This window comes from Tursiops truncatus, chromosome 15, assembly GCF_011762595.2.
Source record: "Tursiops truncatus isolate mTurTru1 chromosome 15, mTurTru1.mat.Y, whole genome shotgun sequence".
Classification (NCBI taxonomy): domain Eukaryota; kingdom Metazoa; phylum Chordata; class Mammalia; order Artiodactyla; family Delphinidae; genus Tursiops; species Tursiops truncatus.
In genome coordinates this window covers 76,325,684-76,351,023 of record NC_047048.1, presented here as the reverse complement: position 1 = coordinate 76,351,023, position 25,340 = coordinate 76,325,684, and the positions used below count along the sequence as shown (strand labels likewise).

The following is a 25,340-nucleotide window of genomic DNA, read 5'->3' as shown; positions in this document are numbered from 1 at the left end:
TCTTCACCTTTGAAGAGTAAGCTTCAGGCGTGATCCCCTTTTATTCCTAAATATTTCCTAAAAATACTTTCCTAAATATCTCCCTACAAAACAAGGTCATTTATCAGAATCAGGAAATTAACGTTGATACAGTACTGTTATCTGACTTGCAGATCTTATTAAAATTGCATCAGCTGTCCCACTCACTTTTTTTTTACAAAAAAAAGAAAAAAGTATTTTCCCCAGATCAGTAGCCAGTCCAGGGGTACACACCACATTCAGTTGTACCGCCTCTGGTGTCTCTTTTATTTTTATTTTTTAAATTTAATTTTTCTTTTTGGCCAAGTCGTGTAGCATGTGGGATCTTAGTTCCCCAACCGGGGGTCGAACCTATGTCCGCCTGCAGTGGAAGCTCGGAGTCATAACCACTGGACCATCTGGCGTTTCTATTAACCTGGAACAGTTCCTCAGCTTTCCTTGACCGTCACAGCCTTGACTCTGTTGAAGAATACAGGTTATCTGTTTTGTAGAATGTCCCTCAGTTTGTATTTGTGTGACATTTTCTTATGATGTTGACTCAGTTTATGCATTTCTGGCGCTGTCCTCGGTGCAGGGTATCCGGAGACGCATGGTGTTGGCGTGTCTAGGTCTCGGAGATGTTAACTTAGGTTTCTTGGCTAAGGTGGTGTCTCCCAGGTTTCCTCCTGGTAAAGTTGCCGTTTTCTGTGGCTGACTTATGTTACAGCACCAGTCCCGTAAGTGACAGGGTCGGGGCTTTAACCCAGGGAGTTTGTTTTCAGAGCCCAAACTCTTAATCCTTTTACTAAACCATTTTTCAGAAACCACTAAATATTAATTTTTATTCATTTGATATATAGCCCCTCCACTAGGTTTTCATGTATTTTTTTCGTAAAAAAATGAGCATTTTAATATAGTTACGGGTTTTGCCTATATTTGTTCTTTTTTCACTAATATTTTATCATACCTGTTTCTCAATTTTCTCGAACATTACACAGTTTTTCAGATTCACTGCCTACGGTATGGACCCTAATATCTTCAACTGTTCTCGTATTATTGGAATTTAGGTTATTTCTATTTTTGAGCAACAGTGTTTATAAACATTTGCAGTGAGTATCCTTACACTTGCTATTTCTAGAAATGGTGTGACGGGGTTCATTAATTCACCAGGTATTTTTGAGTGCCTCCCGTGAGCCAGGCACTGTGGAGTCTACGTTAAACAAGGCAGCAGCTCACACCCCTTGGGGCGGCAGGAGTGAGACAGTTGCCTGAGCGGGTTCCTTATCCCCACTGTGTGTCTGTGACGTGGGACCCACAGGAGGGTGTTGTGAGGCCCTTAGTATGTGGTCAGTAAATCCTGTGGGTCAAACTGAATGAGTATGTTTAAGGCTCATGACGTAAATTACCAGAGTGCTTCCTGGGATTTTTTTTTTTTTTTTTTTTTAACCATTTTACTCTTCCACCAATGTTGCAAGGACTCCCAGTTATGATGATGATGATGATGATTTTTGTTCATTTTAAGAAGGAGGGACGGGCTTCTTTGGTATGTGAAGTGTTTTGGAGGTCTGGACTCATCTGAGAATATCCGTGAACCAGTGGTTGATGTGATCGTGCGGGCGGAGGTGGGGGGAGGGTGGCACAGTTAGAATCTTTTCCAAAGATCAGAAATGGCAGGACACTTGGGTGTGTCTTTCCCTGCCCAGTCTCTTCCTCCTTTTCTGGGGCAATGGAATGTGTCCCCTGGGAGACGACGCCTTCTCATCTGCTTGGTGTTTGTGGAAGAGCTCAAGCTGTGAAGCCCAGTTCCTCTGTTGACCACTGATATTTGAACCAGGCTTTTTAGGGGTGAAAAATCTGGTAACCCTTGGCCAAATTCGGAGATGGGAATTGTGTGCAGAGAGAAGGGGGAGGTGGGGGGTAGGTGCGGGTGAGCCTACTGAGACGTGTGCCCTGGAACCGGAAGCTGGTCATATTTGTCACCGTGTCTTAACCAGGGTTCGTCTGCTTGATCTCGCCTTTCCGTTTCGGAATGGGAGGATGATACCATTGAATGGTCCATGTGAGAAAGGACCAGATTTTTGGTAGTTACGGACTGGGGACCAGTAGCTTGTGGGTATTTCATAGCATTTAAATTAAATGTTGGTGATCCGGTCAGCACTTGTGCCTCTGGGCTCCGATTGGCTATTGACATGCATATATGACGGTCTTTAATGCCTGTCCCACACCCCTGGTTCCCACTGAACTTTGATATATTTGTTTTAGGGCTGTGCAAAGATTTTTCCATGAAGGTAAATCTTCCATGGAATGCTTTGTGCTTTTCAGCTCCTTTTTGTTAAAGAGAAGAGCCCTTTATCTCTGCTGTCCATTAATTGCCTTTGGATTCAGATTTGTTTTGGTTTTCTAAGATTCTGAATAGCAGTTTGCTTTTTTTTAAAAAAGGGTATTTTCTTTTGGTCTTTGGTGTCTTCACAGAGGTCGGTGTTACTTTCTTGGTTTCCTTTTCCCCACAGCTTTCTTTATTTTTTTTATTACACAGTCATTTCATGTTTATGATAGAATATACGAAAATGTAGACAAGAAAAAAAAGTAAACCATCGTCCTACTAACTGAAGGTATAACCACTGTTAATATTTTACTCACCAGCCTTTTAAACTACTTCAAAAGATGCGTACCTCAAAATATAAATCTGTTTATGTAAATATACCGTCTGACAGAAAATAGGTTAAATCTAGTTCCAGTGCAATCTTTCAGAAAGCTGTACTGTTTCCAGATCCCTGTGGGATTCCACGTAGGAGTGGCTGGGTCTAGAATCCTACCTTTGAAATTCTATATCAATAAAACCTGGCTGGTGCGGGCAAGGTCAGTTGATGGAATACATACAGAAGCCAGTATCCTCTTTACTTTGGAGCTCCTGGAGTAATTTCTACCAGTTGGCCTAGGATTCATTTCCTGTAACAGAAAGCAGGATTTCCTAAATTTGTTTCCTGTGCACATTCCGCCTGGGAAGCCTTGAAGTGTCTGTATTCAGCTATTGATTACAGCCTGGGGGGCACTGCCCCCACCCCCCCGACCCCCCGCCTGTACAGTAAACTCCCAGGGGAAATGAGACAGATGTAATCTGGCCAGAGAGAAGTGGTCCTAAGATGCTCGGGCGAGCAGGCTTCAGCCCTGACAGCATCCCATCGTTTGCAGTATATTTGGCAGTGTTGGAGGTGGGGTGCAGTGGAGGGGGGGGGGTCACCGTGACACAACTCTTAACGTGTCCTTCTTGGCGTGAGTGGTCATGGAAGTGCTCTCCTCCGAGCAGATAGAATCCACCCGGGGACTCGTTCATTTGTCTAAAGAAGTTGGTAAACATAACCTGTAATTTTCACTAGGTAGTGTGATAACCACTGTTTATGTTCGGGTGCAGAGTTACCCAGATTCTTCCTGAATGTGGGCATATATGTAGAATTACAGTTGTATGTTTCTCTGGTACAGAATCACACTCTAGTACAAGGAGGGAAGGAGGGTGAAGTGGGTTAAGTCCCATCCTTGAGAAAGCCAGATGGTTTTCATGGTCCTGTAGGGTTTCTGTGTGCGTGCGTGTACGTGTGTGCGCGCATGTCGGCACGTGTACATATGTGCACGAGTGTGGGTGTGAACACGTGCACGTGATGTGTGCACGACTGCTGTTGGAGCGTGTGTGGCGTGTGGCTGTGCATGGGTGTGTGTGCGTGTGTGTGAGTGTGAATGAAAGTGGCCTGCTGTATGTGGCTGTGCCTTGAGTAACTCAGTGACTTCAGAGCCCTTAGTTACAAGTTCTGAGTAATGTGTGGGATGTTCTGTGTGGCCACCCCTGCTCAGGGTGCAGTGCGGGAAGTCTATCTCCATCTTCCCCTGAGGCACCCCGCCCCCTCCTTTCTCACAGTCTCTACACAGGGCCCCTCCCCTGACCTCTGCCTCCGAGCTGCCCACTGTTCTCAATATCTGAGTACCTTTGCAGAGATAATTCTTTGCATACGTTAGAATTTTCCTCACCCTTTAATTATTAACCTATTTTAAAAATTTAAGAGCACAGTTGTAAATTATAGATAAAGTTTTGCACCTTGCTTTGCGTTACTCATCCTTCCAAAGCATGTCCGTGTGTGTGGTGTCGCTGTGTGGGACGTCAGCTGAGTTTTGCTAAAATGTTGGGTTGCTGTGTGTTCTGTCATCTCGCAATGGCATTTCAAGACCTTCATTACCACTAATTTTTCTGAAAGATGGGGGCATCGCACTACCCCTCCTTACCCCGCAGTGCAGCTGCGGGTCGTGTGTCACTGCCAGGGCGGACTTGATTAGCGATGTGATTTTAAGCTGCACTCAGCCTCCTCGTAGGTAAAGAGGGGCTGATACATCACACGGAGCTCATGGCCCTTAGAGAAGAGAGGGAGCAGTGAGGGGAGCGGTGATGCTGCCACTGGTAAGAAGGGGTCACCTGTTGCTTATCTGCTCTGTTCCAGGCACCGCGTTACGGGCATCCCTTACCACCCAGAATTACTGTGATCGTGCTGTTTGCAAATGAGGTATAGATTGGCTAAGGAATATTCCCAAGGTCACACGGCTGGCGAGATTAAAACCCGCAGCCCATGTCCAGAGGTGGGGCTCGTAAGCCCACAGGACCACGTCCCTACCCATGGCATGATGGCTTGAAAGTGCTTTGTCAACTCACAAGTGTTGCAGAGAGTGAAGCACTTGCGTTTGGGGAGCTCAGGGTGGATACTGGGTGAAGTTCCAGAGTGTCCAATTATTTTTAACCTACTCCGGTCCCCTTGGGACACGTGCACTGAGCCAGTGTTGTGTCTGGGATCTCCAAAACTCAGTGGCATCTTTTGTGTGTGTCCCTTCCCTCTTTTCTCATCTTATAAGCTTCCAGGCTTGGTGATAATAACCGTCTTCTGCCAGGCCCCAGAAGCCTACCTTCTGAGTGTCTTGCCTTCACCGTCCATCTCTTCAGGATCCGGCCCTTAGAAGGGAAAACCAAAAAGGATGTGTTTCTCCGCTAGTCCACAGTAACCTTGAAATGGCCCCCTTGCAAGTGGCCGTGAGAGCGTGGGCGAAGAGCGAGTGGGTCTCTCCTCCAGACGTGAGTCTGTAGATGGAGAGCATTCCTGCATCCATTAGAATGTCAGAAGCTGGGAGTAATGCAGACAGGGGTGATATAAGAAAAAGGGGTATACAGTGAAGGTACAGCTAATCTAGAAGCAGATTTTATTTTTAGTTCCCCCCCCCCCGCACTAATTATAAGAGTAACATTAGCTTGTTATAGAAAAAGAAAAAAAATTACAGGAAAGAAAAGCCAAAAATGTTCTGGTGTTTTTCCTACCTATTTCTCTTCTGTATATATACGATGTATGTTTGATGACCTTGATTTGTTCCCTTGCATTATCCCTTTCCGGTAACTATCTATAGTAAGAATATTCTTAGTGGCTGCTCTATATTCTGCTGCTTAGATACACCACAGATTATTTTCTCTGTCTCCCAAGCGTAACATTTAGGTGGTCCCCCACTTGTGGCTGTCCTAAATAATGTCATGATGGAGAGCCTTGCTCATTCAATCTCTCTGTACATCTCTCAGCATGCATGAAAGGTCCCAGTTGTCTCATTTCGCATTTTCTTAACGCTGTTGCAAAGAGTGAGGATAAAAACCGTTGGGGAAAGGTAAGCCCGTGGCCTTGAGGGGGGGCTGGCAATCTCCCGTCCCTTTGCAGCCTTGGGGTTTCTTTTTCCTCCATAACCACATCCCTGTGGGTCCCCTGAATGCCTCCTCGTGTCTGAGCCTCAGCTCCAGGCTTCAGACAATGCCAGCATTCAGATGTGTGCACGATGGAGTGTGGAGTGTTGACCCAGAGAGATTTAGGAGGCTGGTGGGGCTCTACCATCACGTTGCCAGGGCCTTGGACCTGAGGGTGAGGTCAAAGAACAGCGGTCGGGAACTTAAGGAAAAAATCCTCCATCAATGTTACGTATTAACCACTGGGGTAGAATTTTGAAAGAAGATTCTGGTTGCTCAGAAGATAGGGGTCCTGTGTCAGGCAGGACTATGGGATTTTGGGGGCACTGTAGAAAACTGTCAAATGAGCCTTCCTTGGTATTAGCTCATCCGCGGCCATACATGCAAAAGTCCTGTCCCATATCACATTAGTATTGGGCCAGAATGGACTTAAGTAAATAGTCGTTTCTAAGTGGCTAAATTTTTATGGAGATGATGCCATTCTTCCTTTTCAAATACTTGTTTTTAGCAGAGTTAAGTCCCAAGAGGCTGAATTTCAAGTATAGGATCAAGAAATTCGGATCAGGGAGTGGCCTCTTATTCTACCACCTTGTCCACTGATGCTTAAAAGTAGCAGGCTGGGGCTTCCCTGGTGGCGCAGTGGTTGGGAGTCCGCCTGCCGATGCAGGGGACGCGGGTTCGTGCCCCGGTCCGGGAGGATCCCACATGCCGCGGAGCGACTGGGCCCGTGAGCCGTGGCCGCTGAGCCTGCGCGTCCGGAGCCTGTGCTCCACAACGGGAGAGGCCACAACAGTGAGAGGCCTGCGTACCGCAAAAAAAAAAAAAAAAAAAAAGTAGCAGGCTGTTTTTTGTTTGCTCCATGCTGTGTTTAAAAGAAAAGCAGCAATATTTAAAAATCACTCAGTGTTCTATAAAAATCAGCTTCTCCTGAGAAAGATCAGATCTGGAAAGACTGGGCCCAGTTTCGACCTGGCAGCAGTTAGCCCCCTCCCCCAAGCCCTGTCCCTAGGTGGCCGGCCCTGCCCCCGGTCTGCTGCCTGCCCTGCTCCTGTTGGCATTCAAACCTGCAAACCACCATGTGGCCCATTTTGGAAGCTATTTCTTAATAAAGTAAAGAATACCTAGGCCTGTGGGTGTTTATAAGCTTGAAAGGCCTGGCTTCGGGCAGACTGGCCATTCTTTGTAAGCCTGGGTGTTTATCTGATTGAATGCCCCCAAAGAACCGTTTTAATCAGATAGCAGATTCATGCATGTTCTTGTATTTCATATGCATCCTGCTTTTGACAGGAATTCAAGGCTCTTTAGCCTGTCTGGCGTAATTCCCAAGCACACATTCCCAGGTACAAAGAGAAGATTATTAAAGCTTGTCACAGGTGGTTTATTGCTGACCAACAAATGATGAAAAAGCCCTTTCATGGACAGCTCTGACAAGAATTCTTCAGATGGGCTTTTTTTTTTTGGAGGCGGAAGGGTGGAGTAGGAGGCTCTTTTTTTAATTTCCTGACCCAAACCAGACGCACAGCTGACTCGTGGAGCCCAGATCCCCCGCTCTGGCCCTTTCTTGGTTTCTAGCATTTGCTTTTTCCTTCTTATTTATTTGTTCATTCGTTTACCTTTTACGAGGTTTCTTTTTCTGCTCTTCTGACCTCCGGTTAGTCTGACCCGAGGCCCCCTGAGACCCCAGCTCCGGCTGTTAAGGACAGCGAGACTCAAGACCCTGAGATTGGGGACTTCCCTGGCGGTCCAGTGGTTAAGACTCCACGCTTCCACTACAGTGGGGTGCGGGTTTGATCCCTGGTCGGGGAACTAAGATCCCACCTGCGGTGTAGTGCAGCCGTAAGAAAAAAAAAAGACCCTGAAATCCTTTCTGATTTGGCAATACAGGATGATTCTTTTGAATTGAAGCTCAGACCCTCTAGCAGAAGCAGCCTCATTTACGTCATCTTGTTTCAGGAAGGGATGGAGTCGCCCACCTGACCGCTGAAATGTTTGTCCCCGCTGCTGTGGAGAAGGGTTAGTGAGCTCCCCAGTTCTAAACTGCTCTCTTCTCAGTAGGACCTGGGGGATTTTATATGTTCTGGTAGAAAGCAGCTTTAAATTAAAGCTGACTTAATGTTAAAGTCGGAATAAGGGAGTGTAAGGTGAGAAAGAAAGGCCCCCCTGCAGGGCTCATATCCTGTTGGAATCAGCCCCCAAGAGGACTTGTGAGGTTTTGATTAGGACCTTGGACCCAAGGGGTGGGAGATGGGAGATGGGGCAACCAGCACAGTCAAAGTAGGTTCCTTAACTCCCTCGAGGGGTTTGCTGTAGAAGAAAGCATGGTTAGAAGATGTTTCCATTCAGCTGTAATTCATGCTTCCCCGGGAACACTTGTCACTGTTGATCATTTCAGATTCATGGTTCAACTTCCCCTCCAACACAGTCCTGTGGGGTCTGCAGCAGGGGGACCCAGGCTGGCCAAGGCCAGAACTGCCTCTACGGCCCTGAAAGCCACTTCCCGTTCTGGAGTTTCAGATCCTTTCTTGATTGAAGTTAAGAACAGGCTTTGGGGGAATTAGTGTATCTCCTTGAAGCCCAGTATTACAGACTCTTCACATCTTTTCAGAGCAATTAAATACGTTTTTAAGGGGTGAAACAACAGCTGTTTAAAAGCAAGGATGAAAAACTCTTTTCCCTAGCAGTCGTGTTGGAAAGCATCCGAAGAAGAATTTCCTTTTTCTTTGTTACTAAACTGGTATGTAGAGGAGAATGTCAATTTAGTCAAGCTACATACTTGTAATAATCTCGTATTGTGTTGGGATATTTATTTACTTAATTAAAATTAAAAATATGAAAAATAAAAGATGGGGCTTCCCTGGTGGTGCAGTGGTTGAGAGTTCACCTGCCGATGCAGGGGACATGGGTTCGTGCCCCGGTCCGGGAAGATCCCACATGCCGCGGAGCGGCTGGGCCCGTGAGCCATGGCCGCTGAGCCTGCACGTCCGGAGCCTGTGCTCCGCAACGGGAGAGGCCACAACAGTGAGAGGCCCGCGTACCGCAAAATAAATAAATAAAAGAAGTGCGTGTACACACTAAAATATTTCAGTAGTATATAGAGAGAAGAGTGAAGTAATTTCTCTTCATGTGTATCATCCTATAAGCATTTTAGTGCATGTACCCAACGTTTTTAATATTTATATGGATGGGATTTTTAAATTTATATCAGTGTTTACTGATTTGTTCATTTTAAACTTGGAAAGAAGATTGTTAGCAGATAGGACAGGCCATATTGAAATTCAGAGTGATTAGATGAAACAACTATATGAATGAGTTTCCAGAGACTTATGCAGGTTAGTAGCAAAACAAACAAACGAAACCAAACTTGATTAGCCCTTTCTTCTGGAGGTGGAGGTCAGTGGGCATTAGGAGGTGGGCACCTTTGGGGGCTGTTACTATGCCTGCCATGCCCCCCGTCAACTTTCTAACGGTGACAGTGAGTCGGGTGACCGGGCACACCCACTAAGGATGCAGTGATGTGTGTGCGCCCGTGTTTAGAGAACAGGCATTTGGATGGCCCGGGATTGGCACTCTCCCTTGGGCTACTTGGGTCAGCTAGACACAGGATTCGATCTCATCTCAGCCTGTGGTAGCTGCCCGCCGAGAGCAGCTCGCCTGGCCTCTCTGACTCTGTTTCTTCGTCCGTCGGGTAGAGCTGCTTGGTACTTCCTGCCTCCATGGGCTGTGCTGACAAGTAAACACGATGACCTTGTGGTTCGTACGCTGTAGGCTCTTCGTACTTACCCCTGTCTCCCCCCCGCCATGGCGCAGCCCCCTTCCTGTGGCAGTGGCGGTGAGGGCTTGGTGGTCTCCCCTCCGCAGCTCCCCCTTCTGTCCCCGCCTTTTCCACTCCTATTTCCTTCTTTCCCTGAAGACCCCAGACCAGATTCATCTGTAGACGTGTTCTATTTTCTTCATGGGCGTTTAAAACGTGCAGCTTAGTGGCTTACATTGAAAAGTTAGAGATCTCAGGGACAAGGTCAGATTTCTGGTTTTTCTTGAGAAACTGGAAGCTCTGGCCACCCTGGGTCCGCATTCCCGCGGGGCAGCCTCCTTCAGAGGGGGCACTGGCTCCTGCCTGCCGCAGTTCCCACTGGTCTGGCCCCTGTCTTGGAATTTGCATCCTCCATGCCTTTGACTGGAAGTGAAGCAAACCTTGCTCGGGCTGTGAGAAGATTCCAGCTGGTGACAGAACCGTGGTCCTAGGAAGTGTAGCGGGTGGTGGAGGGTTTGGCTGTGCACCAGGTAGATCCAGGTTCCTGCCTAGCCGGCCGTTGCCCCGGAGCATCACCTCAGGCAACTTAATGAGCTTCCGCAAGCCTCAGTTTCCTCATCTGTACAGACCAGTGTTCTCCCCCTGTCAGTACTGCCTGCCATGTGGGGTGGGGTGATTCTTTGTCATGGGGGCTGTCCTGTGTGTTGTAGGATGTTTAGCAGAATCCCTGGCCTCCACCCACGAGATGTCAGTAGAAAATATCCACCCCCTCCTCAGTTGTGAAGCCAAAACTGTCCCCAGACGTTGCCATGTGCCCCTTGGGGGGCAGAGCTGCCCAGTCGAGCACTGTTGTCGATCCCCTCCTGGTTGAGTGTGTGTGAGTTTAACAGGGAGCCTGGAGGTGAGTCGCCCCACCCCGGCATCGTGCTCCTGGCTTCCCCATGTTTGTGGTTGGCCTGGTGCAGCTCCTTCCAGACGTGATCTCTGGTTGTGCTGATCCTTGAGTGTGTGCGGTTCTCTCTGCCACAGCTCTGGCGCGTGGCCTGCTTTAGGGCCCAGGAGAGACGGCAGCTCTGAGCGCGGAGCCCCCGCAGGCCTAGAGGGGCGGGGGTGGGGCTGTCACCGGCCAGCATGACCTCCCCCAGGGATGCAGGCCCTGCTCAGCCTCACCTGTCTCTGCTCCCCCGTCCACCTTTATGTTCATTTGCTTGACCTGTGAACCAGGATCCTCGGCTGTGTATCTGACCTTCGACCCTTGTCACATTTAGGTGGCCCTGGTGCAGTGGACCGAAAGTGTGGGCTTAACACTGGTGGGCCGGGACCAGTCTTCCATGCAGCTGAGGACCCCTGGTGACCAGATCCTGAACTTCACCATCTTGCAGATCTTCCCTTTCACCTACGAAAGCAAACGCATGGGCATCATCGTGAGGGTGAGTTCATTTATTTAAAATGGTTAAAAAAAAAACCCAAACCTGCCTAAGTCTGCTGTGTATGTCCCTGTGGCTGGACATTCTTTCTTACCCCTTTCTTTATTGTATTATTGCCTGTCGTTCAGACTAACAAGAGGATTTAATTCCCTCAGAAGAAAGAGAATTAGTTCATCAGTTGGCAGATCTCGTTTAGCTGCTCAGCTTTTGGTTAACCCACTTCCAGAGTGAAAGGTCTAATGAGTGTAGATTGAGCATTTCTTGGTAATAATACATTTCTCACTGTATACTCTTTCGTTTAATTAAATGTTATTTTCTATTGAGGTGACAGTCCCATGACATAAATTAATCATTTAAATGTGTAATTCGTTGGCATTTAGTACATTCACAGTGTCTTGCATCCACCACTTTCCTCAAGTTTTGAAACATTGGCATCACCGCCAAAGGGAACCTTGTATCCATTAAGCGGTCACTCTCCATACCTTCTTCCCCGTAGGCCCTGGAAACCTCCCATCTCCTTTCTGTCTCTAGGATCTACCTATTCTGGGTATTTCATATAAATGGGACTATACAATATGTGACCTTCTTTTCTGTATCTGGCTCCTTTCACTTAGCACAATGTTTTAGAGATTCATCCATGTTGTAGCATATATACATACTTCATTCCTTTTTATGACTGAGTAGTATTTCATGTTGATTATCCATTCATCCATCAGTGGACGTTTGGGTTGTTTCTACCTTTTGGCTATTGTGAATAGTGTTGCTATGAACATTCATGTATAAGGATTTGAGCATCTGTTTTCAGTTCTTTTTTTTTTTTTTTTCCCGGTACGTGGGCCTCTCACTGTTGCGGCCTCTCCCGCTGTGGAGCACAGGCTCCGGACGCGCAGGCTCAGCGGCCATGGCTCACGGGCCCAGCCGCTCCGCGGCATGTGGGATCTTCCCGGACCGGGGCACGATCCTATGTCCCCTGCATCGGCAGGCGGACTCTCAACCACTGTGCCACCAGGGAAGCCCTGTTTTCAGTTCTTTTGAGTAGATACCTAGGAGTGGAATTGCTGGGTCCGTTTCCCAGTTGCTGGATAATTCTATCTTTTAACTTTATGAGGAGTCGCCAAACTTTTCTACAAAATGCTGTACCATTTATAGGGTTGGCCAAAAAGTTCGTTCAGGTCTTTCTGTAAGATGTTACAGAAAGACCTGAACAAACTTCTTGGCCAGCCCGATACATTCTACTAGCAGTGTATGAAGCTTCTGGTTTCTCCATATCCTCATCAGTGCTTGTTATTTCCCCCTTTTTTTTTTTCATTGTAGCCGTCCTAGTTGCTGTGAAGTGGTATTTCATTGTGGTTTTGATTTGCGTTTTCCTAATAGCTAATGATGTTGAGCATCTTCTCATATACTTACCACTTGTATTCTTCCTTGGAGACATGTCTGTTCACGTCGTTTGCCCACTTTTGAAGTGGGTAGCCTTTTATTGTTGTGTTGTAAGAGTTCTTTACGTAGTCTGGATACTAGACCCTTATCAGAGATATGATATACAAATATTTTCTTTCATTCTGTAGCTTGTCTTTTTGCTTTCTTGGTAAAATTCTTTGGATGCGCAGAAGTTACTAATTTTGATGACGTCCAATTTATTTTTTTCCTCTGTTGCTCTTGACTTTGGTGTCATATCTGAGAGTCCATTGCTAAACCTAAGGTCATGAAAATTTACCCCTATGTTTTCTTTTAAAAGTTTTTGTAGTTTTATCTCTTTAGATCATTGATCCATTTTGCGTTGTTTTCATATATGGTGTGAGTTAGGGGTTTTAACGTCATTCTTTTGTGTGTGGATGGAGAGTTGTCCCAGCACCGTTTGCTGCAGAGACTATTGTTTTCCCACTGAATAGTCTTGATACCCTTGTAATTAGACATTTTCGATGATTTTCCATTCATACAGTCCCAAAAGTTATTGGAAAAAAGTGTCGTGATCACTCAACATCGTCATTTTGGCATTAGTATTTCAGATTTTCTTTTTATGTTTTTTGAAGCTTTTATTGAAGTACAGCATACAAAGAGAAAAGTGCAAACCTCAGGAGTGTACAGCTCAAGTGTTAACAAAGTAATAAACACAGTGTCACTCGCATCCCGAGCAAGGAACAGAATCCCTCCCACCATCACCCCAGCAGCACCCTCGTACCCCTTTCTGGTTACTGCATCCTTCCTTCCCACAAGGATATAACCACTGTCCCATTTCTACCACTGACTGATTTTGTCTCTTTTTGAACTTTATATAAAGGAAACTGTACAGTAGATACCCTTTTGTGTTTGAGTTCGTTTGCTCAAATTTATATTTATGTATTGATCCACACTTTTGCATGTATTATAGTTAAAAAATTTTTTTAAAGAAAACATTGTGCATTCAATTGAAATCCCATCTGTCCTTTCTAGATGTGCTTCATCTTCAGTCCTACCCCAGGTTTATCACTCCTGTGAATTTTAAAATACTATTATCAGACACATTGGGTATAAATAATATGTATTATGGTATTCATGTTTTTATTCTCTCTATAAAGTGTCATTGTAGTATGTATATTATTATTCCACATACTAATTTTTGTTTAACATTTTACAAAAAGCTTTATTTATGTTGATACACGTAATCCCACTTTATTTCTCTTAGCTGACTTGTTGTATTGCATTGTGCAAATATACCTCAGTTCCTTCCATCTGTTGCCGCTCCCTCTTGATACACGTTTAGGTCCTTGCCACTTTTTTTGCCGATAGAAAGACCGCTGCCATGTGTAGCCTTGTCTGCTGCAGTCTCCACTGTACATATGTCCGTGTTTTTCTGTGGACTACACCCAGAGGTGGACTTGCTGGGTGGTAGAATATATACATCTTTAACTTTACCAGGTTTTTTCAACTTTTTCTCCAAAGTGCTTATGCTAATCTTAGTCCCACTGTTTTTCTGCATCCTCACCAACACTTGATAGTGTCGGACTTTTAAAATCTTGCCAATCTGAATTAATACCTTGTTTTCCTATTTGCTCTTTTACTCACACTTTCCATTCCGGGAAGCCTGGAAGCCCTGTGTTCATAAGCCACTCTGCTCAGTAGTTCTTAAACCTGGCTGGTAGGGACGTCCCTGGTGGCATGGTGGATAAGAATCTGCCTGCCAATGTAGGGGACACAGGTTTGAGCCCTGGTCCGGGAAGATCCCACATGCCGCAGGGCAACTAAGCCCATGTGCCACAACTACTGAGCCCTGTGCCACAACTACTGAAGCCAGCATGCCACAACTACTGAAGCCAGCGTGCCTAGAACCCGTGCTCCGCAACAAGAGAAGCCACCACAATGAGAAGCCTGCGCATGCACGGCAGCGAAGAGTAGCCCCCGCTCGCCGCAACTAGAGAAAGCCTGAGCGCAGCAACGAAGACCCAGCATGGCCAAAAATAAATAAAACGAGATCTAAACAAACAAACAAACAAAACCTGGCTGATCATCGGAATTAACCATAGGAGCTTTAAAAATTGCAGACTACTTTGGTCCCAGTCCTATTTTGGTATTGAGATGGTTCCCTGGTGTTCTTAAAGGTTCTTCACATTGTTTGGCTCGGCTGGAGAAAATGCTGCCCCAGATCATGAGAATCTTTGGAATACGACTCTCTCATTCTTTAAACAAATGAGGATCCCCTCCGCCCTATCTACACAAGTGTTTCATGCCTTAGGGGTCAGAGTTGTAGATTCTATTGTAGTAAATCAGTAATAATAGAATTAGTAATAGGAGTAATTAGTAATAGTACTAGCAGCATTAGTAATAGGAACAGAGTTAGGAACAATAATAATAACAGAGGTAACATTAAATGGTGCTTATTGGGTGCTAGTCACTGTTGTAAATGATTTGCATAAAACAACTCGTGTAATTCTCATAATACCATTGCAGCTGGCATTTAACAGAGGAGAAAATTGAGGTATAGAGAGAAGAAGAAACCTCCCTAAGTTCATATAGTTAGAAAAGGTGGAGCTGGGCTTCTACCCCAGGCTGTCTGGCTTCCAGGTCATGCTCTTTATCGCCAGGCCCTGGGAGTTTGGGTGTGATGAGAGGGATGTGGGAAAGCTCACAGAGCACCCACAGTAATGTTGAGGGTAGTGTGTTAATTACGTATGGCGTTGTGACAGATTATCCCGCATGTGATGGCTTAAAACGACAGGAAGTGTTATCTGACAATTTCTGGGGGCCAAGGAGTCCAGGTGCAGCCTCGCCGGGCCCTCTGCCTCGGGATCTCTCATAGGCTGCAGTCATCCAAGGTCCAGCCGGGGCAGGATTCACTGCCAGGTGAAATCAGTGTTGTCAGCAAGAGTCAGTTCCTTGCAGTTGTTGGGCTGAGGACTTCAGTTCTATACCAGCTGCTGGCCAGAGGCCACCCTCATCCACTGCCCCACAGGCCTCTCCATAGACCGGCTCCCACATCAGCTGGCTTCACCCAAGTGAGTCTGTGAGAGTGTGAACAAGACAGAAGGCACGTCATCTCAGAACCGACCTCCCTTCACTTTTGCCTTATTCTGTTATTAGAAGCAGGTCCCTGGGTCCAGCCCACCACTTGGTGGGCCTGGATCACCCAGGGGTGTGAACACCCCGGGAGGTGGGGAAAGTGGGAGTCATTGAAGAGGCTGTTTCTCCAGGTAAAAGTTAGAAACAGCTCCATGAGCTGCAGTACTGATGGTCCAGTGACGTACGGTACGAATGTGCCTTGAAAACGACACATTTTAAGGGATTTTTACGTCCCCGGTGCCAGTAGTCTTAAGACTCTACCAGACATATATCCTTGGCAGTTTTTGAGTGGGATGGGGGCTTTTCTTCCCATGCAGCTGCTGCTTTTCCCACTGGTCTGTACCTAGCCTGCCCCGTGGCTTTTAAACCGTATCTTGAGTGCGTGTCTGATGTCAGGAGCATCCACGGCCTGGAAGCAGCCACATGAATCCTGTGGGTGGGTGTTTCCTGGGGAATTAGAGTCGTTATCTACTATAGAATTGCTTTTATTTTGTTCCAGCCTTTATTTTTCCAAGTTCTAGGGCCATGGACTATGCTGGAGTCATTTGAGGGTTGAATCATCATCAAATAGTCCCGATATCAGCCGTTCTAGAATAAGTGGGCTGAGTGCGTCACCCTTCCTTTAGTTGCAAAGGGCTATCATTCCCAGACATGCATCACATTTTATGAGATGTGACCCCTGTATCTTCCCACAGCAAGAACGAGATCTGTGTCTGGGAGTATGGGATACTGTTGGGTGGGCAAATCTATCATTACTTTACAATAGCGCTCCACCCTTCCCAGATTATATTTTTAAAAAAATCAGCATTGGGAACAGATAAGTATGTATAGAAGGGGATCAGAACCTTTCATCTGTATTTTCATTACCCAAAGGCAAGCACTCTTGCCTTTTCAGGGAATTTCCCTTCAGTTTTTTCTCTAAGCATAAATGAGGGTAAACAGCCGCACACAATTTTATAAAACTGGCTTCAAACTCCACCTAAAGCTTCCTAAAGCTCCCACCCCCTCCACTGAATAATAAGTGTAGTGAAAATGTTCTCATATTATTAAAACATGATTTTTATGATTTTAATGTGGGCATGGTGTTTTGCTGAAAAAATGTAGCATTACTTAATCAAATATTCCTTCCTTGGATACTTAGGTTGTTTTCCATCTCTCACTACTAACAATGAGTCTGTGCACATCCATCTTTGTTAGGCTGTCTTTAATGTGATGCATATTATTTTGCTAATATTTTTGTTTTCTGACCTGTCTCCCTCTCTATCTTTGGTTTTGCAGGGTGCAAATCCGTGCCCAGGGCTGTGGAGCTAGCTCTCCACTTAGCACGGATCTCACTGTTCTCCTTTCGCGAAGTGACTCTCATCCTGGGGCCATCTTGCCCCCAGGGGACATGGGGACACATCTGGGGACATTTTTGGTTGTTGCAGCTCAGAGGGTGGTGCCACTGGCATCTAGTGGATAGAGGTCAGGACAGCCTCATACCAAAGAACGTTCCAGCCCCAAATGTTCATCGTGCCTGGGCCGAGAAACTCTCTTCTGATGTGGCCATCTTTTCTGTCTGTTGTTTGAAAGTAGCTGCCCAGTTACCTGATGTGAGGAAGTTTTCCCTCAGTTATAAAATGGTTCTCAACCTGGTTTAATGACGGTTGACAGTTATAGTTTTGTTCTCACCTGGCTCATCAACCCTCTTAAACATGTGTGAGCTCATGGACGGCTCTGTGCGGCGTCTTCCTACCCTCACCAAGCAAGGTCTGGTCTTTCTGTGAATCTCTCTTCTGAGAAGGTCAGCGAGGTTAGAGAAGCCGGTTTCGTCGGGGCTTGCGTGTTTGTCTCTGTGTCGCCAGTTTTGTTTTTGTTGTGTTACAAGATGTTCCACTGCCCTCCCCTCACCCTTCCCCCTTGGCGTGCTGAAGTCGGATCACTGGTATAGATCATACCCTTGTCACTGTCTGAATAAAAGAGGCCTTTGAACAGGTGCCAGAGTCAGACCACAGTGGAAAAAGATGAGGCCCCCAAACAATGCAGCACAACCAGCAGATCTCTGTAAATTTAGAGCGTAATCTTGCCATAATATGGGAACGAAGTAACCTTGTGATGAACTTGGTGGGAGGAAATGACTAACGGGAGGAGACAGTCGGCACAGTATTTATATTGGACAAGATGTCCGAGTTCTCTTGAGCCCCTTCTGGAGCAGAGGAAGCTGGGGAGGGGGACGTTATTTCCCATAGCAGCGTTTGGGTGAAGGCGAAAGGAAAAAGGAACCTCAGATGCTTTCATGTTCAGACCCCGCTGCTGTCTTTGGCCCGAGTCACAAGCAGGCATAGATGCAGTCCATCAAAGCAGCAGCCTGCAGTTCTGATGCTTTTAAAGTGCAGGTGCCTGTTCGTGGCCTGTGGGTGCTTTTATGAGTAAGCATGTTGTTCTAAAAGATTGTCCGTGATCAGAGGCGTTCGGAAGTTACTTTAGTCGATGAAACTATACCACTGATTTGGCCTTGGGTATTTATTTCCTATTCAATGAAGAGCTTACAGGCATGCATTCTGGGCTTCCTGGGGCAGCAGAATTTAGGCACGAGGTGGTGATGGCCGTGCTCACTTAGCCTTGCCCATCTCCATTGCCTCCAGCCTCCCTGCGATGCAGGTCTGTGAGGAAAGAGTCGTGGGATAAGAATTGACGATTTCACCATCATTCCTTAAAGCCAGGGTTTCTCAGCCTCAGCACCGCTGACATTTGGGGCGGGATGGTTCTCTGTTGCGGGGACCGCCCTGTGCATTGTAGGACGGTTAGCAGCATCCTTGGTCTCCACCCACTAGATGCCAGTAGCACCTCCCAGTTGAGATAATCAAATATGTGTCCAGACATTGTCGGAAGTCCCCTGGGGGCAAAACCACCCCCATTCAGACCCCCAGCTTAAACCTTGTTTTCTACAAACAGTGCGACTGAGGGTCTTGAGGAGCGACTGTCACCCCAACAGGAATAATAACACTGGGTGAGCATGTTCTGTGGATGTTGGCCCTTTGCTACCTGCTCTACGTAGATGATCTCGTTTAAGCCCCAGCAAGCTATACGGTAAGAGTTGTTAGGGTCCCGATTTTACAGAGGAGGAAACTGAGGTCTAGAGAAAAGAAGTAGCTTGTCCAGGTGCACACAGCTGGGAGCTGGTACCGGGTCTAAGCATCTGATGTCTGTGCTGTGATGTCACCCTCTCCCCAGAAAATCTGGTCAGTGTGAACTGAAAATCTGGGTACTTTGCTCTCTAGCTAAGTCCTCAGGTAGACGTAAGGGTCCCACGTTGTCTAGAGCAGTAGCTGTCAACTGAGGCAATGTGTCCCCCAGGGGACATTTGTTAATGTCTGGAGACATTTTGGTTGTCACCAAGGGGATTGCTGCTGGCATCTAATGGGCTAGGGATGCTGCGGGAGATGGTGCCATGCAGAGTCCAGCCCCCTCACGGCAAAGAATTCTCCAGCCCCAAATATTAACAGTGCTGAGGCTGAGAAACCCTGATCTCGAGAATTATCTTACTTCCCAACTCTTTCTGGTAGACCACGTTTTGGCAATACCGGCAGCCCCGCGTATAAATTTAAAATTATCTTACAGTGTGAGGGTCAGTCTGTTCCCGTTAGAATAGTAATGACTGTAAAAACAGAGTTCTTCAGTCCTTTTGATCTTGCTTTCATCATTTAATGATTTTCCAAATGCTTTGAGTTTTCTTGTTTTCTGTGGCCTTTGCCCCAAAGTGAGGCTCCCCTCTCACTTTTCATCTTCGGCCAAGTGAGAAAACACTGGCGTCCACTGAGTACACTTTGTGCGGCATCTCTCGTGGGAAGCGGCCACTGGAGCGGAACCAAGTGTTCCTCTTGGGTGTTCATTCCTCCCGGCCCCCCCTCTAGGATGAATCGACCGGGGAGATTACGTTTTACATGAAGGGAGCGGATGTCGTCATGGCTGGCATCGTGCAGTACAACGACTGGCTGGAGGAAGAGGTAAGCATGACGTGGGGTGTGGAAACGGGGCCTCGGATGCGTGTCCTGGAGTCTGTCCCTTGCATGGAATAGTGAGGTGGGTCCCTGCATGCGTTTTCTGGGGCTGTGTAACAAATCACCCCCAAACGTAGCAGCTTAGGAGGACGCGTGTAATTTCTTACGGTTTCTGCGAATCAGCAATCCAGCCACAGCTTGGCTGGGTCCTCAGCTCAGGGTCTCTTCGGCTTTGGTCAAGGGGTCACCCGAGGCTGGGGTCTCATCTGAAGGCTCAGCTGGGGCGGGACCCCCTTCCCAGCCCACTGGGAAGTGGTCATGGGCAGGATTCAGCTCCTCAGTGCCTCTTGGCCGGAGGCAGCCACGTTCCTTGCCATGTGGATGAAACAGAGAGAAGTGAAACAGAGAGATGAAACAGAGAGAAGTGACCTTCCTGGAAACGACCTCCCCTCACTTTGCCACATTCTGTCTGTTAGGAACAAGGCACCGGGTCCAGTGCACACTCAGGGCAGGTGAACATACAAGGGTGTGGGTACCAGGAGGCGGGCATCATGGGGCCCCGTCACAGGCTGCCTTGTCCCAGATTGTGACGTGGGAATTGGCTGCAGCAGGGAGGGAAGGAACTCTCCAGTCTGTCAGGCTGTTTCTGTTTCATCTCCCATCTCCAGGCACAGAATTCACATTTTATGTTCAGTAATATCATATTTCCAATTAGTGAGTAACAAACCCAAATGCCGACAGGGGCCAGGCAGATAACTCAGGTGAATGAAACGGGCCGGGATGTGTTTCCTGACAGCATCACACTTTGTGCGTTGAACGTGTTGGAATATTCTTCACTTGACAGCTATGTTTCGTGGGACCGTGTGGAAACAGCCGCCTTTCAGTATCACTGGCTGTGGTCATTTGGGAAAGTGCTCTTGTCAAAGGTTCAGTTTTTCCAACGAGCCTGAAATCCAGATTAGTCTGTGAGATCTTACTGCATTGACTTAAATTTTGAGCCCCCTTTGGAAGGTTTGCTGAGAGAGACTGCTTCAGGGGAAAGCAGCGTTCTGATTTACCATTGCACTGTCCCCTCGGGAGGGGCATCCACTTCAGCCTCCAGCCCTCCCCAGAGACAGTCCGGGATACAGAGCCCTCAGTGCGGCTCTCCGCTGACCAGGGTTTGCTTTTCAGTGTGGAAACATGGCCCGGGAAGGGCTGCGGGTGCTTGTGGTGGCGAAGAAATCTCTAGCAGAGGAGCAGTATCAAGACTTTGAGGTCAGTGGTTCTGTGACTTTCCTTTTACTTTTTAGCCCCACTCACCTCCCCATCTTCCCCTCCCTCATTCTGCTCTGGCCAGACTGACGTCATTTCTGAGCACACCAGGTTCTTCTCTCTGCCTAGTACTGTCCTCCCTCACAGAGTTCCAAGGCCCCCCTCCCTCACTTCTTTGGGTCTCAGCTCAAATGCCGCCTCCTCTGAGAAATCTTCCTGGATCCCCCATCTAAAGCAGCCCCGCCTCATCACTCCCCGTTGTCACCCTGTTGAACTTTCTTCACTGTATTTATCACCAGCTGTAATGACTTTATGTACGTATTTTCACATTCTTTTTTTTTTTTTTTTTTTTTTGGGTATGCGGGCCTCTCACTGTTGTGGCCTCTCCCGTTGTGGGGCACAGGCTCCGGACGCACAGGCTCAGCGGCCATGGGTCACGGCTCAGCCGCTCCGCGGCATGTGGGATCTTCCCGGACCGGGGCACGAACCCGTGGCCCCTGCATCTGCATCGTGGCCCCTAAACCACTGCGCCACCAGGGAAGCCCTCACATTCTTTTTGATAGCTTCTTTCTGGAATAAAATCTTTTTGAGAGCAGAGACTTTATCAGTTTGGTTTGCCCTTGTACCCCAACACTTACGATAGGCATTATAAACCTTTTGAAAAATATGAAATGAAACATTCAAATTTGAAATTGTAAACCTTCTTGAAGCCCTAATTTTTTTAAGCTGTAAAAGATGTTGGATTTGAACTCGATCATTGACTTTCACTGCCAAGGCTTCCAGTATAAATATGTCTTGTTAATTGTCATCTCATCCCATGGATTGTGTGTTCCTTGAGGGGGAGGGTCCTTGTTGTACCCCCAGTCCTGGCACAAAGCTGAATGAATGTGTTTACACGTGACTGAAGGGGAGAGAGACCAGGTTGGGGGAAAGGCTTCTGCGGCCCTTGTCCTGCTCCACCCAGAGAAACTGTGCTTGGGTCTGTCACTTTTATGTGCTTGAGTTCTTTGTAAAGTTTTATTTAACGAGAGTTCTAGCCCTGATAAAATTCTACCTTTCTTTCAGTTTTAAAGGCATATGCTTTGTGACTGCTGTATCTTTGTTAACACCGTAAAGAGGGGATAAACAGAAGGGTTGGGTCGATGGGCTTTGGAAGTAAGACTTTGTCTTTAGACAACCTGGTGGTCAAGAGTTCTTGGTTACAGAGCATATGCTGTGTGGGGAGAAGCTACCGTCTTTTGAGGTCTCGAGTTGTACTAATCCTTGTAAAAACCCAGTGAAGCTGGGGCCGTTATTGCCTCTTCGGGGAGGAAAACAATTGAGGCTCAGAGAAGTTAAGTGACCTGCTAGAAGTTGCACAGCAGGTGAGTGTAGAGCAAAGGGTGGAGCTCCGGTCTGTCCAGTTCCAGCGTCTGGACTGATAAACTGGGAAGGAGGCTGGAGGTCTCAGTTTCACCCCTTTGAGGTTCACCCAGGTGCTGGGGTCCCTGCCCTGTGTGGGGGATGAGACGCTCCCACTGCCAGTTGGTCCGCCTTGCACCTCTCCATCCTAAGTGGTGACAGTGTCCCCTGGTGTGTCCCAGGCCCGCTATGTCCAGGCCAAGCTGAGTGTGCACGACCGTTCCCTCAAAGTGGCCACAGTGATCGAGAGCCTGGAGATGGAGATGGAGCTGCTGTGCCTGACAGGGGTGGAGGACCAGCTCCAGGCGGACGTGAGGCCCACCCTGGAGACCCTGAGGAACGCCGGCATCAAGGTAGGGTGAGCCTGCCTGGACCCACTGCTGAAATAGGTTGCCACATGGCAGTGACTTCCAGACTTAGACCAGTGATCCCGTCAGCGGAGGGTGAAAATTAGAGATGGGGGGAGGCGGGGCCGAGGATGGAAATAGTGACAGGGAACCGGGCTCGGACAGTGACCTGTAGCCCTCCCATCCTCGACAGCTGTGGAAGACGTCTTGCGTGTCCGCGCTTGCTGCCGGCTTCCCCTCTGCATGCCGGGCTCCATGGAGACAGGACCGAGAGCATCTCCTTAGCTCTCAGGACCAGCTGTGTCCCGCGCATTTGCGGTGTTTGTTATATTCTTGTTGAGTGTCCGGCCAGCCAACCAATCTGTCTTTTGGTCTGGGTAACTGAATGACCACCCAACAGAGTGACCATCTGCCCCAACGAACTGCCGTATTTACATTGTTGTTTGGGGCCAAAAAGTACATATCTGGTAGTTTAATCCGGAGACGCCAGTAGAGGGCGTCTGGGGAGCGGGCTCCATCTCTGCGGACCCAAGCAAGGGATTAGCAAACTCTTCGGCTAGAAGCTCCTGAAAATACGTAGGTTAAGCTGCCTGCCTCTGCCCAGAGCAGCTCTGGGCTGCGTCCTTGGGCCCGCATCTGGCGCGAGTGCCCGTGAGCTGAGCGGGGCGATGTCAGCAGGACGGATGAGGCCTGGGCCTCCGTTTCCCACCTCATAAAGTTACTGTGAAGGAACAACGCACAGCACTTAACAGGTGCCCGGCACGGTGAACACTCGGGGAACCTTTGTGGTTATTTTCTTTCCTGCGCTTCCCCTGCTGCCAAGATATCCTTTGTCCGATGACTCTAAGGCCCCCACCCCACTTCCCCACTGGGAGCAGAGGGAGCAGAGGGTTAATGGGTGAATCAGCAGGGTAGGAAGCACATCCGTTTAGACTCTGAAGACCTGGGTTCTGGGCCTGGTCGGGACAGGAACTAGCTCTGTGGCTTTGGGCAAGTCACCTACCCTCTCTGAGCCCGCCACACTGAGGTGCACAGTGCCCAGTTACGAGGCGAGGAAGGACCTGGCACGTTTACTGTCGGCGGTTTAGTTAGGGTTCAGCCCCCTGAGATTGCTCGGGGGCATCCGGCCACGTAGGAAGACCCTGTGGAATGTGACAAATCAGTGTTTCCTGTGGGACATGGAAGTGACCCCTCGTCCATACAGCCTTCCCCTTCTTTGATATTATTTATTGCTTTAAGAAAAGTTTCCGGAACGGGGATTAGGAGGGCAGAGGCTGAGCTTCACGACGTCTACTGCAGCATGTGGCCAGTTTTGCAAAAGTGCCACACCAGCTTTTGCTACCACCAGCGGCAGACGCCCAAGGTCTTGAAGCCCTTGAACTGGGGCCTTTCCTGTGGTTCGTTGGGGACAGTGTAGGCCTCAAGGAGGTAAATGGAACGTATCAAGTTCAGCTCGATGTGTTTGGAAACTCGGCTGACACAGGCGACAGGCTAGCCTCAAACGCTAACCAAGGGGACCCCTTCCATGCGGTAATTTCAGGTTTGGATGCTGACGGGGGACAAGCTGGAGACAGCTACATGCACAGCAAAGAATGCACATCTGGTGACCAGAAACCAAGACATCCACGTTTTTCGGCTGGTAAAGCGTTGTCTGCTCTGGGGCCCTGGGGGGTGATGCTGCCGTTTGCCCTGTAGCCTCATAGCCTCGCTTGGACCCCTGGGTGGGTGGTGGCGGGAGCTCACGTCGTTGGTTTGGGTGGGATCACTGAATGACCCAGGCGAGGCGCAACGATTCCTGCCGGTGGTGGTGCAGGAGTGCCTGGTTACCGCCCCATGTTAATCTGTGTTCTTAACCCGGTGCTGGCTGTGGTCCCTTTGAGGAGCTGACGGGAGTTAGGTGTGATCAGCGTGAAGGATGCAGATGAGCTCATACGTGTGAAATTGCACATACAAGTCTGGGATTTCCCTGAACCCTTCAAAGCCAACTCCTTGGGTAGGAAATCAGTTCCAGATCGCAGATACTGGCCTGTCTTCCCTCCTGAAGGAAACCCTTGAGGAACCTTTAGAAGGAGGCGTGTTGGGTGGCAAATGAGAATTCCCTGCCCCGGTGGCCAGCACTTGGCCCAAGCAGTGCGGGCACAAGGAGCTGCTCCAGGGCTTGAGGCCAAGGACGGTGATTGGCCTTATTGAGTTGGGAGTTGGGAGGGGCACTAGGTCCCCTCTGGGGCCAGATGTGGTGGTCCTACTTATCTGTCATCAGAGCTACCAAGCCAAACAACTGGATCTAGATGTTTTGGGGGTCTCCCCCCATACCCCTGCCTTTGGTCTATAGCCCATTGAAGCTTTATGAAATCCAGCAGTTTCGGGACTAGCACAACCAGCATCGTGTAGAGACAGATACAGTGGAGCCTCATTATGGATTCTGTATTTGCAAATTCACCCACTCGCTAAAACTTGTTTGTAACCCGAAAATCAATACTCGAGGTGCTTTCAGAGCCCTATATGGACGCATACACAGCAGTGGAAAGTTTGAGTCATCTGACAAGTGCGTTCCTAACTGAGGTGGAGAGGAGCGACGCTCTGCCGTTTTTTAAAAAATTTATTTATTGATTTATTTTTGGCTACGTTGCTGCGTGTGGTCTTTCTCTAGTTGCAGCGAGTGGGGGCTACTCTTCGTTGCGGTGCACGGGCTTCTCATTGCGATGGCTTCTCTTGTTGCAGAGCTCGGGCTCTAGGCGTGCGGGCTTCAGTAGTTGTGGCACCCGGGCTCAGTAGTTGTGGCACACGGGCTTAGTTGCTCCACGGCATGTGGGATCTTCCCGGACCAGGGCTCAAACCCGTGTCCCCTGCATTGGCAGGCGGATTCTTAACCACTGCACCACTAGGGAAGCCTGC

General features: G+C 48.2%; 1 protein-coding gene across 13 annotated transcripts in view; it reads left to right on the top strand.

The window, feature by feature from the left end:
* Nucleotides 1-25,340, top strand: part of ATP9A (ATPase phospholipid transporting 9A (putative)) — a 136,865-nt gene that overhangs the window by 83,521 nt on the left and 28,004 nt on the right. For 12 of the 13 annotated variants that reach the window (XR_004522009.2, XR_002178091.3, XR_012326398.1 and 9 more), the window contains 5 exons: nt 10,772-10,933; nt 19,357-19,449; nt 20,617-20,700; nt 22,281-22,451; nt 23,986-24,084. Coding sequence is in view for 7 of the 13 variants with exons in the window: in XM_033839431.2 (XP_033695322.1) it covers nt 10,772-10,933; nt 19,357-19,449; nt 20,617-20,700; nt 22,281-22,451; nt 23,986-24,084 (609 nt within the window). In the remaining 6 variants the exon portion in view is untranslated. The remainder of the gene's footprint in view (nt 1-10,771; nt 10,934-19,356; nt 19,450-20,616; nt 20,701-22,280; nt 22,452-23,985; nt 24,085-25,340) is intronic. The other variant, XM_073793106.1, reaches the window with a different exon arrangement.